The sequence below is a fragment of the Adiantum capillus-veneris genome, chromosome 18, assembly GCF_014529385.1.
Source record: "Adiantum capillus-veneris isolate H3 chromosome 18, ASM1452938v2, whole genome shotgun sequence".
Taxonomy (NCBI): domain Eukaryota; kingdom Viridiplantae; phylum Streptophyta; class Polypodiopsida; order Polypodiales; family Pteridaceae; genus Adiantum; species Adiantum capillus-veneris.
The window spans coordinates 54,995,738-55,014,431 of NC_140948.1; the positions used below are offsets into that span (position 1 = coordinate 54,995,738).

Below are 18,694 nucleotides of genomic sequence, written 5' to 3' on the forward strand. Positions count from 1 at the left end.
ACTGGGACGTCACATATTGGCAGCACGAAGAGAGGCTCGTCTAGTTGCAACACCTCATTGGCAGGAGGAGGGTCTCAAAGCTGAGTTCTTGACAGCTTTTTGGGCGAGGTTATGGGACGCCAGATAGCCGCATTGAGTGACGTTGTTCGAGTGGCTGGTTGCACACAGAGCTACAGCAGTGGGGAGCTGGCTTGTACATAGTGGCCTCTTGGCAACATGTGCAGCTTGTGACCATCCTTTGGAGAGTGAGCGTCATTGTCTTTGGGACTACCCTATGGCACAACAGGTTTGGCTTCCGTCTAGGCTGATGCCAGCTCTTTCCACAACACGACAGTACACTTGGGGGGCAGCTGCTTGGTCCACTCTCACGGGCCCTGCATTACAGTTTGAGCTATCCTCCACCAGCAGGATGTTAGTGATACAGGGGGGTCGACCTACACTCCAGCCTGCTAAAGAGCTTACTCCACAGGAGTGGTGCAGTGAGAGAGAGGAGTGTTGGGAGCTCGTCTATGGCCTGACACTCTGGTTCATCTGGCCGGCCCGCTGCTTCCGCATCTTTGAGGCTCGCCTTCTGCCACCAGTAGAGATTGTTCTAGATTTTCGCTAGAGGTGATTCAGGCTTTGAGGAGACAGTTCGAGAGACTCCAGGGAAGCTCCGACTGCATGTAGGAGTGTAGAAGGCGTTCCTTCGACTATGGCGCCTTGGGCCTTTCTTTACCGTGGTCCATGGTGTGCTCAGATGGCACTACCGTCCACTTGTGTTGCTTTTCCCTCCTCCCGTCTCCTGATTTAGCCTCATTGTACATATGTTGTTTTTTCATTGGGAGTCTCCCCTTATGATTGTTGTAGCCCTATGGGTAGTTTCCTTAACTAATAGAAGGATCTCTTTCTTGGAAAAAAAAACTGTTGGAACTCTCTGAAGACACATAAAAATTTGGGTCATTCTCGAAACAAACATACTTCTTAGATTTACTTACCACCTCCAAAGTCGACTTTCGGCCCAAATAACCAGGGAAATCCGCCAATTTCCTCTTCTTTCAAGAGAGCTTCAAGCCTTTCATTAACTGGTTCATCTTCATTTCAAGAGCTTTGTCAAACTCTTTCTGCAAGTACAGTTTCTGCTTTTTTGCACTCGGTTTTTCTTTCAACTTGCTTACTGTCTTGAGAGGAGAATCGATGGCCTCTCACCATCTTGAATGAATTTGATTCACATATTTCGGATCTTTGGAGTACTTGATCAATCTTCTCACACATGTCGATTTGCAGTTGACGTTTTTGTACTCTGTTCTGTCGAGATTCCCCGTCGAAAGTTTGACAAAATCTTCGTTGGTTTCTTTTGTTCCGCGTTGGGGTTCATCTTTTCTTCATCTCCTCGGCGACCAACAGTCGGAGGGGTGTTTTCTTTGTTAGATTCTCCGCGAGAACCCATGTGTGCTTTAGAAGGGATCGGATCCTCCGTAGAAGACAAATCGTTCTGAGCTCTGACGCCACTATTACAGGCTTGGACACTCCAAGCGAGAAATTAATAGAAACACACGAATAGACACTGCAAAATCATGGAACCTAAAGAGAGAGAGAGAGAAGAGGGGAGTTGACACGTGACGACGGAGTTCCGAGCCAAGACGCACTGGCCCCAAAGACTCGCACCCCTTTCGATATTTCTTTATTATTATGCTTTGCAAAGTACAACTCTTGAGGGTCCAGGTGAAGTTATCCGTTGCGGCCTTTTAGTTTTATCAGGTTCTAATGTCATGACACGTTAAGCGGGTTAACCTCCTTTGAAATTATGCTTTGCAAAGTACAACTCTTGAGGGTCCAGGTGAAGTTATGCGTTGCGGCCTTTTAGTTTTATCAGGTTCTAATGTCATGACACGTTAAGCGGGTTAACCTCCTTTGAAACTCTCATCCCAAATAGCTTAGCAAATTTCATCAACCCATCGACCAAAGATTTAGGGGTTTATCCACTTCGGTTTTACTAGAAAACTCTAGAGTTCCCTTCCTTTGTCTCTGCTCGAAGCTAAATCCCCAGGGGTTGACCTGGGGCACTTAGTAGCCGCCCAAACGACATTGGGGTCACTTAAAATGCAACAAAGGTTTCTATGTTCTTTTGGCTTGTTTTTAACCCATCCAATCTCTATCCAAAAGTAAAAGCTTCTGCATTATCTGGGCACTTAGAAACTTACAAGGGATGCTTAAAAGCAGAGCCCCAAAAGTATCAGATCCAAAAGCTCTCATCCCTAAAAGCATGCGTAAAAATTACCAATTGCAGCAAACGCAAAACGCGAAAATCCGTACAGTTGCCATGTCAACCCCGTCAGCGCGATTTATGGAAATCAACAAGAAATCAAGCTTTTGATGTTTTTAGGGTTTTAGGCCCCTCGGCTGGTGCTCCATAATTTGGTTAGAGATAGATTAAAAGAAAAAAAACTCTAACTCCTCCTGCTTAGGCCCCTCGGACACACTTTCTGGGTTCTTTTGAGTTCACTTTCTCTTGTCCTTTCAGCCATTTCTTTCCAATTGGGCATGCCATGGTATCACTTTGTGACACCCGCACTTGGAGCATCGTGACAACAAAATCTTCTCGCAGATATCCTCATCAGTGAGCAAGCACACTTTGCCTTGCTTAAAAGTAATCCACCAGAAATGGAATACTTTTTCCGCTACCTTTCTCTCTATAGCCAGATGACGGGCGTCCACTCCACGCGTGCTTCTGGGCTACGCATCAATAGTCACCTCTAAGAACCTACTAACGGCGTCGGCTATCGTGTTGGTAGTGTATCTCAAAGTCGAACTCCTGCATGAGTTTGGCTCACCTTGCCTTTCGACCTCGAAGGTTGGGCTGATTACAGATAGATTTCAATGGATGGTGGTCAATCCACACCATGAAGCGGGCATCATAGAGGTAATATCGCCAAATTGTCAATGCATGGATGACTAGTTCCTTCTCCTGTGTGGAGTAGCAGGTTTGCATGCCCTTGAGCTTGCGAATTGCAAATCTTACAAGTTGGCTGTCTTGACGGCATAATCGCTGGCATCTGTTGCCATCACAAAGGGTTATATCACTTTTCTCTTTTTATTAACACACTCAACCCCCCCCCCCCCCCCCCCCCCCCCCCCCCCGAACACACGCACACACACACGCACACATTTTTTTTGTTGTAGATCCGTTTGATTAATTTACTACTGGGAAACCTTGAAGCGAGGAATGATCACATCATGTTCGTACTCTGGAGTGAGCCAAGAAGAGGTAAAAAGTCGTTTGAACTGTAGCCACTTCGTTGGTGCTTCCTTTCGTAAGAGTGGGGTAGACCATGTTTGCGCGTTTCCCTTTAGATAAGATGCTACCCTCCTAACATTGGAGTGTTGTGAATAGCGTCCTCCAGAGTAAGCTATGTCGAACAATTGGATGAAAGTGAGGGCCTTACGGGTATCTCAAAAACCTGAAAAGGTATTAAACTTTAGGGCTTGTCCACCCTCCTTAAAACGTTTCGTCTTCTTTGCCTTTTTCTCGAGAAAATCGCTCGATAGAAATGCTTCCTCTAAGAATAGAATGTTTGCTCATCGGAGTCTGAACTCTCAGAAGAGCATGAGTCCTCATCTGAACTGTCTGAATACTTTTGAGATCTTCCTCAGAGTGGGTGTTTTCTTCAAAGCTGGCTTCAGAGGTGAATTGATGGCAGAGCGCCATTGAGAATGCATTTTGTCGATCGGATGCTTGGTCAAAAATTTCGGATACTAAGGATCTTTTGAATATTGGAGCGTCTGTTGACACATGCATCAACCTGCTGGTGATGCTTCATCTCCATTGGTTCATATTCCGTGGGCGGAGCTGGCCGATACTCTCCTTCCAAGTCGACAAAAGGTGGTTGTCGTTCGTTTGATTCTTCCGTGTTTTCACCCGAACCTGAATGATGAGGTGGAATAGTTTGCGCCTTGCGGGATTCTTCCAATTGATTCCATGTGTGTCGCGATAGAAGGGATCGGATTCTCCGTAGAAGGAAAATCCACTGAGCTCTGATATCACTGTAACAGACTTGGACAGCCCAACTCTAGAATGTGGCACAACACACGCGAGAGAAACTGAAAACAACTTCATAAACTTAATCACAACTAAGAGAGATAACAAGGCCTGGTGTAGTTCTGCCCAGAGAGATTGGCCCCAAAGTCTGGCTCCCCTTTTTCTATTTCTTTTTATATTAATGCTTTGCAAAGTACAATGTCTGAGGATCCTCTCTCTGCTCAGTGCTCCCAAGCAAATGTGAGGGAGAATGAGGCCCTGGCAATTCTTATGAAGGCCTCTGGCCGAAAAGAACTGCATGAAAAGCTTCAGGTTCAAAAAGCACTGATCCCAAAAGCTGCTAGCGCAATCGCGCCACAAATTACGGAATTCCGTATGTTGTGCCATGTCAGCATGTTCCTGCATATCTCGGGAATCCGTACAGCGCTGGGCAGGGGGATTCTTCATTAAAGTTCTAGTGTCCCATGGGCCCCATAGAACATGACCCCATTAATTGGAACAACTTATAACTGGAAACTTTCATTTTAACTGGGGTTTTGTCCAGTCGGTCATGCCAGGTCATCACCTTGTGACAACAGACGCTAGTTGGACATCAGCAATTGAAACCGGCCTGTTTAATCCAAAAAGGGCGGTAGACCTTTGACTTAAACCTTATTTGCTTTCACCCATTTAATTTGTCGCCCACTTTACCTGTACTTTCAAGACACAACAAAGGGGAAAGGGATACAGGCTGCTAGATTGCACCTGTATGAGTAGACCGACACCAGATCGGCCCCTAACTTAGGCGCCCCTTTCGGTATTTCTTTATTGTTTAAAAGAGGGAATAAATGCTGTGGTTCCCTACAAGCTGCCCCGCACAAGCTTGGCTGAATTTCAACTGTTCCGGCCCGATTTCGGCAGCATAACTGTACTAGGACCCTTCACAGTCAGTATTCCCACGCATTGAATGACTTTGCCGACGCATACGGGCACTTTGCAAAACCTGGCGAGAATCTGCAGCACGCTGAATTCTCTGTTTTCAGCCCCGAAAATGCGCCAGATCACCTGTACAGCGGTCCCCTCGCGTCCCCGAACCTCCTGGGGGTATTAGGGTCCATTTAGGCCCAAAACCCTAAACCTGCAAAAATACACAGTAGGCTGTAATTTACTGTTTCGGGCTCCGTTTCACGTGCCGGTCGCATCCGTAGCAAGCCCTCGAGCTCCCGCACGTGTAGGGCTACTTGCCCTTTGAATCGGACGAGATTTCTAACGTGAAACCTCTCCGAATTCAACTGTTCCTGCGGGGGATTAGCCGCTAGCTAATCCAGTACCTGTGCAAGAGGCTCTTGCCTCGGCAATCGCGCATGAAGCCACACAACTGTACATTGGTCAATTGAAAAGCCCACTAGAGGGGCATAACATACTGCCATAGGGGAGAGAGAGGGCAGTGCGTAGCGTGCAGGGCATCACTCCTGGCACCGCATTGTACATAAGAGGGAAAGGAAGCACTCCATAGCTCTTAACCTGTGACAGGAACTTGCAAAAGAGGCTCCCAGCTATAAATTCAGCGCCACTTCTTCTTGCATGAGGAAAGTGCACAGAAATGTGCCACTTGGCACATTTACAAGCTATTTCCCGTTTCGGGGTTGCCGCCTAAAAATCTCCCGTCCGGTTGCCCGGTTGACTTCACGGCAGAGTAATAAAATGTTCCCCTTGTCATTCCGGAGGTAATGACGCGGACACATTTTCAGGTCCCAAAATAGCAGTTCCCTAAATTTTAGGAGATGCTGCCATTGTATCTTTCTAGGTCATCTGACCCCCTTTGTACACTGCAGCCACACCCAAAATTGAAATGTAGCCTCTGTAGCAAAGGATTCCACTTTGGCTAGTCAATGACTCCACTTTGGCTAACCATAGTCCTTGTCCAACCTTAGTGGTCTCTTGCCCTCAGGCTTGGACTCCCTTTGGACATTTCCACACTAGCTATGCAATGCAGGGCAGTTAGATTTCCCGAGGGGTATTTCCAAAAAGTGAAAGTAAATAAATAATAAGAAAGAAATCAACAAAAAGGATAGATAGTAGTCACACGCTGGTGACATACCCCCCTCTTGAAATCTCAAACGTCCTCGTTTGCATCTATGTCGTACATGCTCACAGTCAACACTGATGTATTCAACACCTGTCGACATATGTACGACACATACATGCTCATTGTCAACCCTGGTGTATTCAACACCTCGTCGACACATGTATTGCCTGCGTGTGATGAACCCTGTCCCAATGACATAGTGGTAGCTTCGCACTCTACCATTGCTCTGAGTCACTAACTCTCCAATGACAAAATGGTAGGCACACATTTTTCCACTGTCTTATAGTACACGTTGGGCTCAGTAACACTTTCGAGCATACCCAAACCGACAGTTTAAGAATGCAGTTACACATGTACCCATTAATAGAAGCAATTACTTTATCCTTGACAAACTGACAAGAAATACTCACTTCTATAGCACTAACCAAACTTTTGGACATTCCATAAGAGCAATTGCCAAAGTGACAATCTGTACAGCTCTAACATTCATGTAACATGTACTTGATTTGAGCTCACTTTAAATACCATGTACATCATTTGTTACAAAAGCCATTGTCACACTGACAATCCATGTAGCTTTGAAACTCAGGGGTCAAGGTAGGTTGCAAATCGAAGGCTTCAAGGTAAAGTGATAACACAGTTGGTGACTCTGCAAGTTCACCTTCTTCCATCCACTTAGCATCCATTGGTGGATAGTTTCTGAACTTTACCAAGTAATGCCTAGCAACCTTGCCTTTCACTTTTCTTTCTTTATGTTCCGAGACCAAGATCTCAACAAGTTCCTCGACTTCCGGCTGATCTTCAGCTGGCATATCTTCTGGCACATCATCCACATAGGGTCTGAGAAGACTCACATGGAACGCATTGTGAATCTTCCAACTGTCAGGCAATTTCAGCCTATATGCAACATCACTAATTATGTCGCACACTTGAAAAGGCCCATAGTAATGCATGCTGAGCTTTGGAAACAATCTTTCCTTGCCCTTCATCTTGTTTAACCTTGCCTTTTCAAAGCGTAGAAGCACCCAATCACCAAGTGAAAATACCACTTCACGACGGTGACGATCAACTGCTTTCCTTTGCTTTGCCCGAGTCTTTTCTAAGGCCACTTTGACCTTCTTGTACATTTCATCCATGTCCTGAACATACTTATCTGCTTCAAATATCTTGTCCTTTGTATGAAGTATGGGAGGAACTTTCTTGCCACCTTCAACTATCTCAAAAGGTGCCTTGCGAGTTGATGAATGCACTGTATTATTTTATGCATACTCTACCAATGGCAAATATTGCTCCCACTTTCCTTTATGCTCTGACACATAGCACTTCAACAGATCTAGGACAGTAGAATTTGCCTCTTCTGACTGCCCATCTGTTTGAGGATGAAATGACGAAGAGAATTGGAGCGTTGTGCCCATATTCTCAAACAAGCCTCTCCATAACAAACTTGTCATGCGTGGATCACGGTCGCTAACAATCGACTGTGGCATGCCATGATACTTGAAAATATTGCTTAGAAACAAGCGTGCCATCTGATTTGGCTTTATCTTCTTCCTGACAAGAATAAAATGAGCCTGCTTGCTGAATCTGCAAATGATGGTCCAAATACCATCGTTTCCTGTCTGCGTTCTCGGAAGATCAAAGATAAAATCCATAGCAATACTGCCCCATGGTTTATCTGGAATAGGTAGTGGTTGCAATAACCCTGAGGCCTTTTGCCTGTCAAACTCGACCTTCTGGCAAATTACGCATTCTCGCACAAAGGCATCCACATCTCTTCTCAATGTAGGCCAGTAGAAGAATGTCTCAACCGCTTTAACTGTAGCATCGATACCACGATGCCCTGCATACGGTGGGACATGACTCTCTTCCATAACTTTGTGTCGCAATGGCTTTGTGACACACAATCTGCCATGCATCATCATGAACCCATCTTTGAGAAGATAGTGTTCATGACGTTGTCCATCCATTAGCTGCTCGAAGACCATTGCAAAATATTCATCATTTGCATACTATTTTCTCATATCATCAAGTTCATGATGATAAGGAATCGACATAGCTGAAATTTGTGGCTTCCTTGACAAGGCATCAGCCACAACGTTCTTCTTGCCTTCCACATGCACAATCTGAAAGTGGAACATGGACAAGATATTTGCCCATCGCATATGCTTCTCAGATAACTTTGCCTGTGTCAAGAAGTATCGCAAGGTATGATGGTCCGTTTGGACAACAAAGTCTGCACCTAGCAGGTAGTGTTTCCAACTTAAGAGCGCATGAATCACGGCCTGCAGTTCTTTTTCATAGACTTGCATAGTCTTTTCTAGCCCTCGCAAGATTCTACTCTCATAGGCTACTACCTTGCCATCTTGCATTAGCACTACCCCAATGCTACTACCGCAAGCGTCACACTGGACCACAAATGACTTAATAAGATCTGGCAACACAATGACTGGATCTGAAGTCATATTTTCCTTTAAGAGATTAAAAGCTGAAATCTCTTTCTGTGTCCATCTAAAGGTCGCCTTCTTTTGAGGAGCATGTAAAGGTGAAGCAATCTCAGCGAAATTTCGGATAAACCTTCTGTAATAGGAGCATAGTCCTAAGCAAACTTCATACATCGTGCACCGTCTTCAAATCTGGCCATGACTTGATCGCTTCAGCCTGAGCAGGATCCATTCTGACACTATCCTTTGAGACAATGTGTCCGAGAAAATGAATCTCTTCCAGAAAAAATTCACTTTTCTTTGCATTGATGAGCAACCTATGACTGCGTAGCTCTTTGAACACAATGGCCAAGTGATGCCTATGCTCCTCTTCATTCTTTAAGTAGACTATCATGTCATCAAAGAATGAACCAACAAACTGCTGGTGTGGACGGAAAATTCTGTCCATCATCCTATTGAACGTAGCAGGAGCATTTGTGAGACCAAAGGGCATCACTAAAAATTAGTAAAGGCCAAACGTTGTTCTAAAGGCAGTCTTGTGCACATCTTCTGGTCGAAAGCGGATCTGATGGTACCCACTCTTTAGATCTATCCTGCTAAACATAGCTGCTCCCTCTAATTTGTCCAAAATATCATCAATTCTAGGTATAGGGAACCTATTCTTGATGGTATTCTTGTTCAGTGCACGGTAGTCGATGCACATACGCCACGAGCCATCCTTTTTGTGCACCAACAACACTAGAGAACAGAATGGGGATGAACTGGGCTGAATCAGCCCCTTTTCTAACAACTCCTGTACTTCGCCCATTATCTCTTTCTGCTGAGCCGCACTAACCCTGTATGGAGGCTTATTTGGTAGGCTACTGCTTGGCACCAAATCTATCGCATGGTCCTCGGGTCTCTGTGTCATCAGCGTGTGACTACTATCTATCCTTTTTGTTGATTTCCTTCTTATTATCTATTTACTTTCACTTTTTGGAAACACCCCTCGGGAAATCTAACTGCCCTGCATTGCATAGCTAGTGTGGAACTGTTCAGAGGGAGTCCAGGCCTGAGGGCAAGAGAGCACTAAGGTTGGACAAGGACTATGGTTAGCCAAGTGGGGTCATTGACTAGCCAAAGTGGAATCCTTTGCTACAGAGGCTACATTTCAGTTCTGGATGTGGCCGCAATGTACAAAGAGGGTCGGATGACCTAGCAAGATACAATGGTTGCATCTCCTAAAATTTAGGGAACTGCTATTTTGGGACCTGAAAATGTGTTGGTGTCATTACCTCCGGAATGACAAGGGGAACATTTTCTTACTCTGTCGTGAAGTCAACTGGGCAACCGGTTGGGAGATTTTTAGGCGGCAACCCCGAAACGGGAAAATTCTTGTAAATGTGCCAAGTGGCACCTTCTGGTGCACTTGCCTCATGCAACAAGAGTTGGCGCTGAATTTAGGAGGGGGAGAGCCTCATTTTCAGTTTTGTCACAGGTTAAGAGCTATGGAGTGCTTGCTTTCCCTCTTATGCACAGTGCGGTGCCAGGAGTGATGCCCTGCACGCTACGCACTGCCCTCTCTCTCCCCTTTGGCAGTCTGTTATGCCCCACTAGTGGGCTCTTCATTTGACCAATGTACAGTTGTGTGGGTTCATGCACGATTGCCGAGGCAAGAGCCTCTTGTACAGGTATTGGATTAGCTAGCGGCTAATCCCCCCGTAGGTACAGGTGAATTCGGAGAGGTTTCACGCCAGAAATCTCGTCCGATTCAAAGGGCAAGTAGCCCTACAGGTGCGTGAGCTCGAGGACTTGCTACGGATGCGACCGGCACGCGAAACGGAGCCCGAAACAGTGAATTACAGCCTGCTGTGTATTTTTGCAGGTTTAGGGTTTTGGCCCTAAACAGACCCTAATACCCCCAGGAGGTTCGGGGACGCAAGGGGACCGCTGTACAAGTGATCTGGCGCATTTTTGGGGCTGAAAACAGAGAATTCAGCGTGCTGCAGATTCTCGCCAGGTTTTGCAAAGTGCCCGTATGCGTCGGGAAAGTCATTTAATGCGTGGGAATACTGACCATGAAGGGTTCTAGTACAGTTATGTTGTCGAAATTAGGCCAGAACAGTCAAAATTCAGCCAAGGTTGTGCGGGGCAGCTTGGAAAGAACCACAGCGTTTATTCCCTCTTTTAAACAATAAAGAAATACCGAAAGGGGCACCTAAGTTAGGGGCCAATCTAGTGTCGGTCTTCTCATACAGGTGCATTCTAGCATCTGTATCCCATTCCCCTCTCTTGTGTCACTATAGCGCAGGTATAATAGACGACTAATAATGGGTGAAAGCTAAATCAAGGTTTAAAGTAAAGTCTACCGCCCTTTTTGGATTGAACAGGCCGGTTACATGGTTCCATCGACGAGATGAAATCACTTTTTCCCATAGAAGTGAACCTTGGTCAGTTTGGGCTTGAAGACACAGGGGATCATAGACCAGACACAGGGAATGGCAATTATGGCTGACAGACCAGATGATGTGACTGAAGAGGTTTCCTCTTCACAGGGTCAAGAGACACATGAAGTGGGTGAGTCTTCAAGACCATCACAGACGGATGATGATATATTCAGGACCCAGTTGGCTATTGCTGTGGCTATGTTCACACAAGTAATGTAGAACTCGAGGTTTTTAGCCTTTTTGCAACCTCCTCTTCCGTCTCAGCAAGTTGGGTCACTGGATCATAATCAAAAGCCTGTTAAGGCTCGAGCACAGGTGATTCATACTGCACAGTCAATGGAAACACCTGTACACTTGACAGAGAACATGCAGTCTACACAACCTGTGCATAAGGTGCAAGAACAGGTGGCTGAGATGCCAGTCTTTCAAGCTGTACCAGTTCAACCAGCCACTTTTCAGCAGCCTATAGCTGGTTCTAACGGGCAGGGAAGCAACCTACAGGCTATGCAACAAGTCTTCCCACCACCTTCAGTACATCCTGGCTATTTTGGAGGTGGATCGGTATTCCAGAGCATGGCTGGTCATTCACCTAGAAATCAGTTTTACACGCCAGGAACAGTGTTCGGGGGTGCTCAAACGATGATGCCTAACCCCATGTATGGTGTCACGGGCATACTACCAAGGTTTCAAAGCACTCATGGCCAATTTGGGATGCCACAGGTAAATTTTGGTATGGCTGGAATTACAAATCAGTAGCCAAATATGGCATTTCCAGGTCAACTTAATTGCGGTTAGGAAACACAAATGAACCCTAACAGTGTTCCCATGTTTCAGTCACTTCCATATGACAATTTAACACCGCTGGAGAGGCCAACTCCGTACAAAGAAGGTGGCAAAGGTGTGACTTTCAAGACCTTTACAGGGTTTGATGACAGGAAGAAGGCTCTCTCATTCCTCCAGCAGTTTCACAAGGCCTATGCAGGGGGAAACTTTACAGAGGCTTCAAAGGTCCGCAAGGCAGCCACTTTCTTGACAGGGAATGCAGGACAATGGTGGACAACTTTATTGCTTCAAGGGCAAGCTCCGTCCACATGGATTTTTTTCAAGCAGATTTTTGCAGCAGCATGGTTATCTGATGATTTTGAAGCAGATGTCATGACAGAATGGCACCAGCTTAATGCTGCTACTTGCAAGAATCTGGATGATTACAATCGGAAGTTTTGGAAAGCTCTACTTCCAGTAACTTCCTATAGGTTTGTGCCATTGACAGAACAGATTGAAAAATATTGTTGTGGCCTACCCAAAGGATTGAGAAAATACTGCACGAAGACCAAAGTCACTACTTTGACGCAGCTCATCGAGGTAGCAAACACTGGCAATGGTTTGCTCAAGGGAGAAGATTGTGAATTCAATATTGGCGTCAAGGAAGGATCGGCCAAGAAAAATTTAGCGAAGAAGTATGCTCCCAAGGAGGTTCCTAAAGTGACTCAGGAGCCAGCCAACGCAGGGAAAGATAAAGCTACGGCTGAATCAGAAATAGGACCAGCGAATAAATGGAAAAGACGTTTTCAAGTCGGAAGAGCAAAAGAAGGTCCTGAGGTCAGAGAACAAATGCTTTATCTGTGAGCAGCCTGGCCACATTGCTTACAACTGTCCTACAAAGAAAAGGCCAGCTGATTCTGAAGACAAAGAGGACAGGAAAGGAAAGAAGCCCATAGTTGGTCTAGTGCCAGATATGGTGGGCGACTCGCCAAATTCAGATGCAAGTGAGCTTTGCAGAGCATGGGGAAAGGTCAGGGATCAAACAGTGCTTATCTTCTTTGATCCAGGTGCCAAAGCCAACTTCATTTCCCCAGAATTGGCTTCAAAGTTGGGAATCAGGCCTGAAGAGATGGGGTATACAGCAGAGGCAGGTTTGGCATGTCCTGGCCATACAGAGGCTGTGACACCCATCATTGGAAAGTTGCGTCTACATATCCAGTCCTATGTAGATGCTGAAGAATTTTACATCATGCCACTGGACGGATGTGATGTGTTGTTAGGTATTCCTTGGTTGTTTCGTGTACAGGGAATCATGGATGCTTACAACAAAAAGATCACTGTACAGAGCAGGGGAAAGACTCACATTCTGGATGTAAAGCTTAAAGGGGAGTCCATTCCCACTGTATCAGCTTCTGCTATTACTTCTGTAATGAAAAAGCATCTTTCTGCGTACTTGGTTTTTGCACGTGAAGTGTCAGATTGTGATGAATCAAATTTATCTGTGCTAGATAAAGAAAGGTCAATGTTTTTACAACAGTATAGTGACTGTTTTTCCGATTCATTACCGTCTCAATTACCGCCAGAGAGACCCGAGGACCATGCGATAGATTTAGTGTCAGGCAGTAGCCCACCAAATAAACCTCCATACAGGGTTAGTGCGGCTCAGCAGAAAGAGATAATGGGCCAAGTACAAGAGCTGTTAGAAAAGGGGCTGATTCAACCCAGTTCATCTCCATTCTGTTCTCCAGTGTTGTTGGTGCAGAAAAAGGATGGCTCATGGCGTATGTGCATCGACTACCGTGCATTGAACAAGAATACCATCAAGAATAGGTTCCCTATACCTAGAATTGATGATATTATGGACAAATTAGAGGGAGCAGCTATGTTTAGCAGGATAGATCTAAAGAGTGGGTACCATCAAATCCGCATTAGATCAGAGGATGTGCACAAGACTGCTTTTAGAACGACATTTGGCCTTTACGAATTTTTAGTGATTCCCTTTGGTCTCACTAATGCTCCTGCTACATTCAATAGGATGATGGACTGAATTTTCCGTCCACACCAGCAGTTTGTTGGTACATTCTTTGATGACATAATAGTCTACTCAAAGAATGAAGAGGAGCATAGGCATCACTTGCCCATTGTGCTCAAAGAGCTACGCAGTCATAGGTTGCTCATCAATGCAAAGAAAAGTGAGTTTTTTCTGGAAGAGATTCACTTTCTGGGACACATTGTCTCAAAGGATGGTGTCAGAATGGATCCTGCAAAAGTTGAAGCGATCAAGTCATGGCCAGATTTGAAGACGGTGGATGATGTCCGAAGTTTCTTGGGACTATGCTCCTATTACAAAAGGTTTATCCGAAATTTCGTTGAGATTGCTTCACCTTTACATGCTCTTCAAAAGAAGGCAGTCACCTTTAGATGCACACAGAAAGAGATTTCAGCTTTTAATCTCTTAAAGGAAAAGATGACTTCAGATCCAGTCATTGTGTTGCCAGATCTTAGGAAGTCATTTGTGGTCCAGTGTGACGCCTGTGGTAGTAGCATTGGTGCAGTGCTAATGCAAGATGGCAGGGTAGTAGCCTATGAGAGCAGAATTTTGCAAGGGCCAGAGATGACCATGCAGGCCTATGAGAAAGAGTTACTAGCTGTGATTCATGCGCTCTTAAGTTGGAAACACTACTTGCTAGGTGTAGATTTCGTTGTCCAAATGGACCATCAGACCTTGCGATACTTCTTGATACAGACAAAGTTATCTGAAAAGCATATGCGATGGGCAAATATCTTGTCGATGTTTCATTTTCAGATTGTGCATATGGAAGGCAAGAAGAACGTTGTGGCTGATGCCTTGTCAAGGAAGCCACAAATTTCAGCTGTGTCGATTCCTTATCATCATGAACTTGATGATATGAGAGAACAGTATGCAAATGATGAAGATTTTGCAAGGGTCTTCGAGCAGCTAATGGATGGACAACGTCATGAACACTATCTTCTTAAAGACGGGTTCATGATGATGCATGGCAGATTGTGTGTCACAAAGCCATTGCGACGCAAAGTTATGGAAGAGAGTCATGTCCCACCGTATGCAGGGCATGGTGGTATCGATGCTACAATTAAAGCGGTTGAGACATTCTTCTAGTGGCCTACATTGAGAAGAGATGTGGATGCCTTTGTGCGAGAATGCCTAATTTGCCAGAAGGTCAAGTTTGATAGGCAAAAGGCACCAGGGTTATTGCAACCACTACCAGCAGGCTGTAATTTACTGTTTCGGGCTCCTTTTCGCGTGCCGGTCGCATCCGTAGCAAGCCCTCGAGCTCCCGCACTTGTAGGGCTACTTGCCCTTTGAATCGGACGAGATTTCTGATGTGAAACCTCTCCGAATTCAACTGTTCCTGCGGGGATTAGCCGCTAGCTAATCCAGTACCTGTGCAAGAGGCTCTTGCCTCGGCAATCGCGCATGAAGCCACACAACTGTACATTGGTCAATTGAAAAGCCCACTAGAGGGGCATAACATACTGCCATAGGGGAGAGAGAGGGCAGTGCGTAGCGTGCAGGGCATCACTCCTGGCACCGCATTGTACATAAGAGGGAAAGGAAGCACTCCATAGCTCTTAACCTGTGACAAGAACTTGCAAAATGAGGCTCCCAGCTATAAATTCAGCGCCACTTCTTCTTGCATGATGAAAGTGCACAGAAATTTGCGACTTGGCACATTTACAAGCTATTTCCCGTTTCGGGGTTGCCGCCTAAAAATCTCCCGTCCGGTTGCCCGGTTGACTTCACGGCAGGGTAATAAAATGTTCCCCTTGTCATTCCGAAGGTAATGACGCGGACACATTTTCAGGTCCCAAAATAGCAGTTCCCTAAATTTTAGGAGATGTTGCCATTGTATCTTTCTAGGTCATCTGACCCCCTTTGTACACTGCAGCCACACCCAGAATTGAAATGTAGCCTCTGTAGCAAAGGATTCCACTTTGGCTAGTCAATGACCCCACTTTGGCTAACCATAGTCCTTGTCCAACCTTAGTGGTCTCTTGCCCCCAGGCCTGGACTCCCTTTGGACAGTTCCACACTAGCTATGCAATGCAGGGCAGTTAGATTTCCCGAGGGGTATTTCCAAAAAGTGAAAGCAAATAAATAATAAGAAAGAAATCAACAAAAAGGATAGATAGTAGTCACACGCTGGTGACAACAATACTTGTAAGCACGCTGCAGGTGAGAGCCCTTGACGAAGATTCGGGGTTATTGTGTAGGCTCTCATTGTGAATGTCTCCAAAAGCTGAACCCCTGCTTGTATGAAGAAGCTCATCCCCTGCTTCCTCAATAAGCAGCCCGCCTCCTTGTAGAATAAGTAGGCAGGCCCTTTGCTTGCTTAAATAAACCCTTGCAATCGTCGTAAGCCTTAGGCCTTAGCACTTATTGCTAAGACGAGAGAGAGCGAAAGCTCAGCTCAGCTTGTGGTCGCAGAAGAAGCCTTTATCAAGTTGAGGAGAGAAGCACGAGCGAGAGTCAGTACCTTCTGCCCTCTGTTTGCTTCCTCTGTTCTCGACCAGCAATTACACAGGTGAGTACTAGCTAGCGTGGCTAGTGGCCTGTGCCATGTCTGATGGCTGCTGTCACCTGTTGAGGGCTACTTCTTCCCCTTTTTGGAGATTGGTTGTTGGAGTTTTGGTGTCTCCCTGTAGCTTCTTCACCCTCATGCTCGTCTACAGTTGCCTTATCCTCGTTTTGCCATTAGTTGTATGGTGGCAGCTGACGCTGGCTGGTGGCTTTTGGCCCATATTGTGGACAGTTGTTTCTCCGGGCAGTTATCGCCACTGTCATTGAACTGGTCTGTATGCAATGGCAAAAAGCTACCCATTTCTTGGTTGCACCTAGCAGCTCTACCTAGTTGGAGATACACTTTTAAAAATTGCAGCAGACGAGGTATAAAGGTGGTGGCCGTACCTGCCCACTCTCTGTTCTTTCCAATGCGATCTTCTTGAGTGTAGGTTTGCAGTGGGTAGGTTGATCTATAATCTATTAGGTAACTGAATGTCTTTTTCAATACAAGATATTTGACATTTGATGGGATTAGAAGTGGTTTTTTTTTTTTTTTTCTAGAGGATGTGTTTATGGACTGTAATTCAAGGAATTAACACCTCTGAGAGGGAACTCTGATGCCATTATGTTATGGTTATTTGTCAGGATTAGTACTGGGGCCCTTTCTAAGGTCATGACTTCCGACAAAAGTATTCTTCTGCCAGTCAATGAGCTTAGGGCATCAAAGGTATGCATCTCTTCTTGTCAAAATGCTTAATGCTAGACCATTAAAGTTAAGTGAGGGATTCCTTTTCAATCATGATAAGTATCTTTTAGGGGAACCTAAATGTTGTTTCAAGTGTATGAGGTTTCTTAGGTGGTGTCTTACGGCTGACAAAGTGAATGCTTTACAGGGGTTGAAGCCTTTACATTGATGCGTTTGTTATATCAAAGCTTTGTACTGGGTGTTGATGGCATAGCAGGGGCAGTAGGCTTGCTATTGGCGGTGCAAGACTTGCTGGTGCTGCCGTGCTACCAGCCTGTCACCATATTGAATTTTTCATGCTATGGAGACACAATTCAGATACTGCTTATACCAAATCAAGAAGGCTTTTCTCAAGTCTGGGGGAAATGAAAACTAAAAGGTTCTGCATTCAAATGCCATTATTCATTTGATTGGATTCCTGCATACTGCAAAATTTCAAAATCCATATTCTCTACAGTATTATACGTACTGAATGAAAACTTTGGCCGAACTCTTTGATTCATAAATATACATCAACCACATAAACTGGATCGTGCCCACTTTCTACTATTTATAGACTACAGGTGAATCTGAACCGCTGTGATGTTGCCTTTGCGAGCTGGTTATATGAATCTTACAATCTGTTTGTTACAGCTATGGGGGGATTGAGCAAAAGAAAAGCATCATTACTATGTGGGGGAGAGAGTTCCTAAATAAGGGTTACTATTATAACGGTCACCTGTTCCCCCCCCCCCCCCCCCCCCCCCCCCCCCCAGAAAAAGATCCTTTCATTAGTTAATAAAACTGTCCATAGGGCTACAAACCACCTCTACTAAAGAGGCCTACATCACAAACATAGGGAGACTCTCCCAGTGACAAAACAAAGTATGTACAATGAGGGCTCAGTCTGCCCTTGATCTGTGGAGTCATGATAGAAACTCAGCACGCTGAACTTTGTGTCAATGTATGCTCGTGTGTGTGCGTGTGGTGTATGTTGTGTTGGGGAGCATATGTTAGTACCTAGTTCTACACCCACTATTGGGCACTGACGACGTTAGTGGAGATGTCGTTGTATTTAGTCAATACTATGCATGATGGAGCTGATGGTTATATTGTCTTGTGGGTGACTACCATGGGTCTATACCTTGCACTTTCCTTCAAGGGTGAATCTGGGCTTATCTTGGATTCATCTAGGTATATGTACAAATGAGGGCTAAATCACGAGATGGGAGGAGGAAATAGCCACACTGGTGGCCAGTAGTGCCATCTAGGCACCCTAGACCATGGTGAAGAAAGGCCCCGAGGGCCAAAGTCACAAGTAAGCCTCTCGGCGCTCCGGCATGCGATCGGAGCTGCCCTGAAGTCTCTCAAACTGGCCCCGGAGAGAGAGAGAGAGAGAGAGAGAGAGAGAGAGAGAGAGAGAGAGAGAGAGAGAGAGAGAGATGACCCATGAATCCACTCTACTGATCTTAAGTGGGCTCAGATTGTCTCTAAATGACAGGTCATCTTGTTGATATATTTGCAAAGCCATGTGTTCCTAGATCCTCCAGTGCTTGCTTGGCCACTATTTCTAAAAATTATTTGAGCCCAGATTCTCTCTCTCTCTCTCTCTCTCTCTCTCTCTCTCTCTCTCTCTCTCTCTCTCTCTTAAAATGTATAAATAAAGGTCGAAGTCAATGATACGAGCTTTTGGGGCGAGAAGAACAAGCCAC

General features: G+C 45.4%; 1 protein-coding gene across 2 annotated transcripts in view; it reads left to right on the forward strand.

Moving 5' to 3' along the window:
- LOC147435685 (uncharacterized) overlaps positions 1–17,597 on the forward strand; it is an 84,043-nt gene extending 66,446 nt beyond the window's left edge. For both annotated transcript variants that reach the window (XM_086488676.1, XM_086488677.1), the window contains 2 exons: positions 16,904–16,985; positions 17,152–17,597. In XM_086488676.1, the coding sequence (XP_086344802.1) occupies positions 16,904–16,985; positions 17,152–17,172 (103 nt within the window). In that variant the 3' untranslated portion in view covers positions 17,173–17,597. The remainder of the gene's footprint in view (positions 1–16,903; positions 16,986–17,151) is intronic.
- Positions 17,598–18,694: the final 1,097 nt, after the last annotated feature.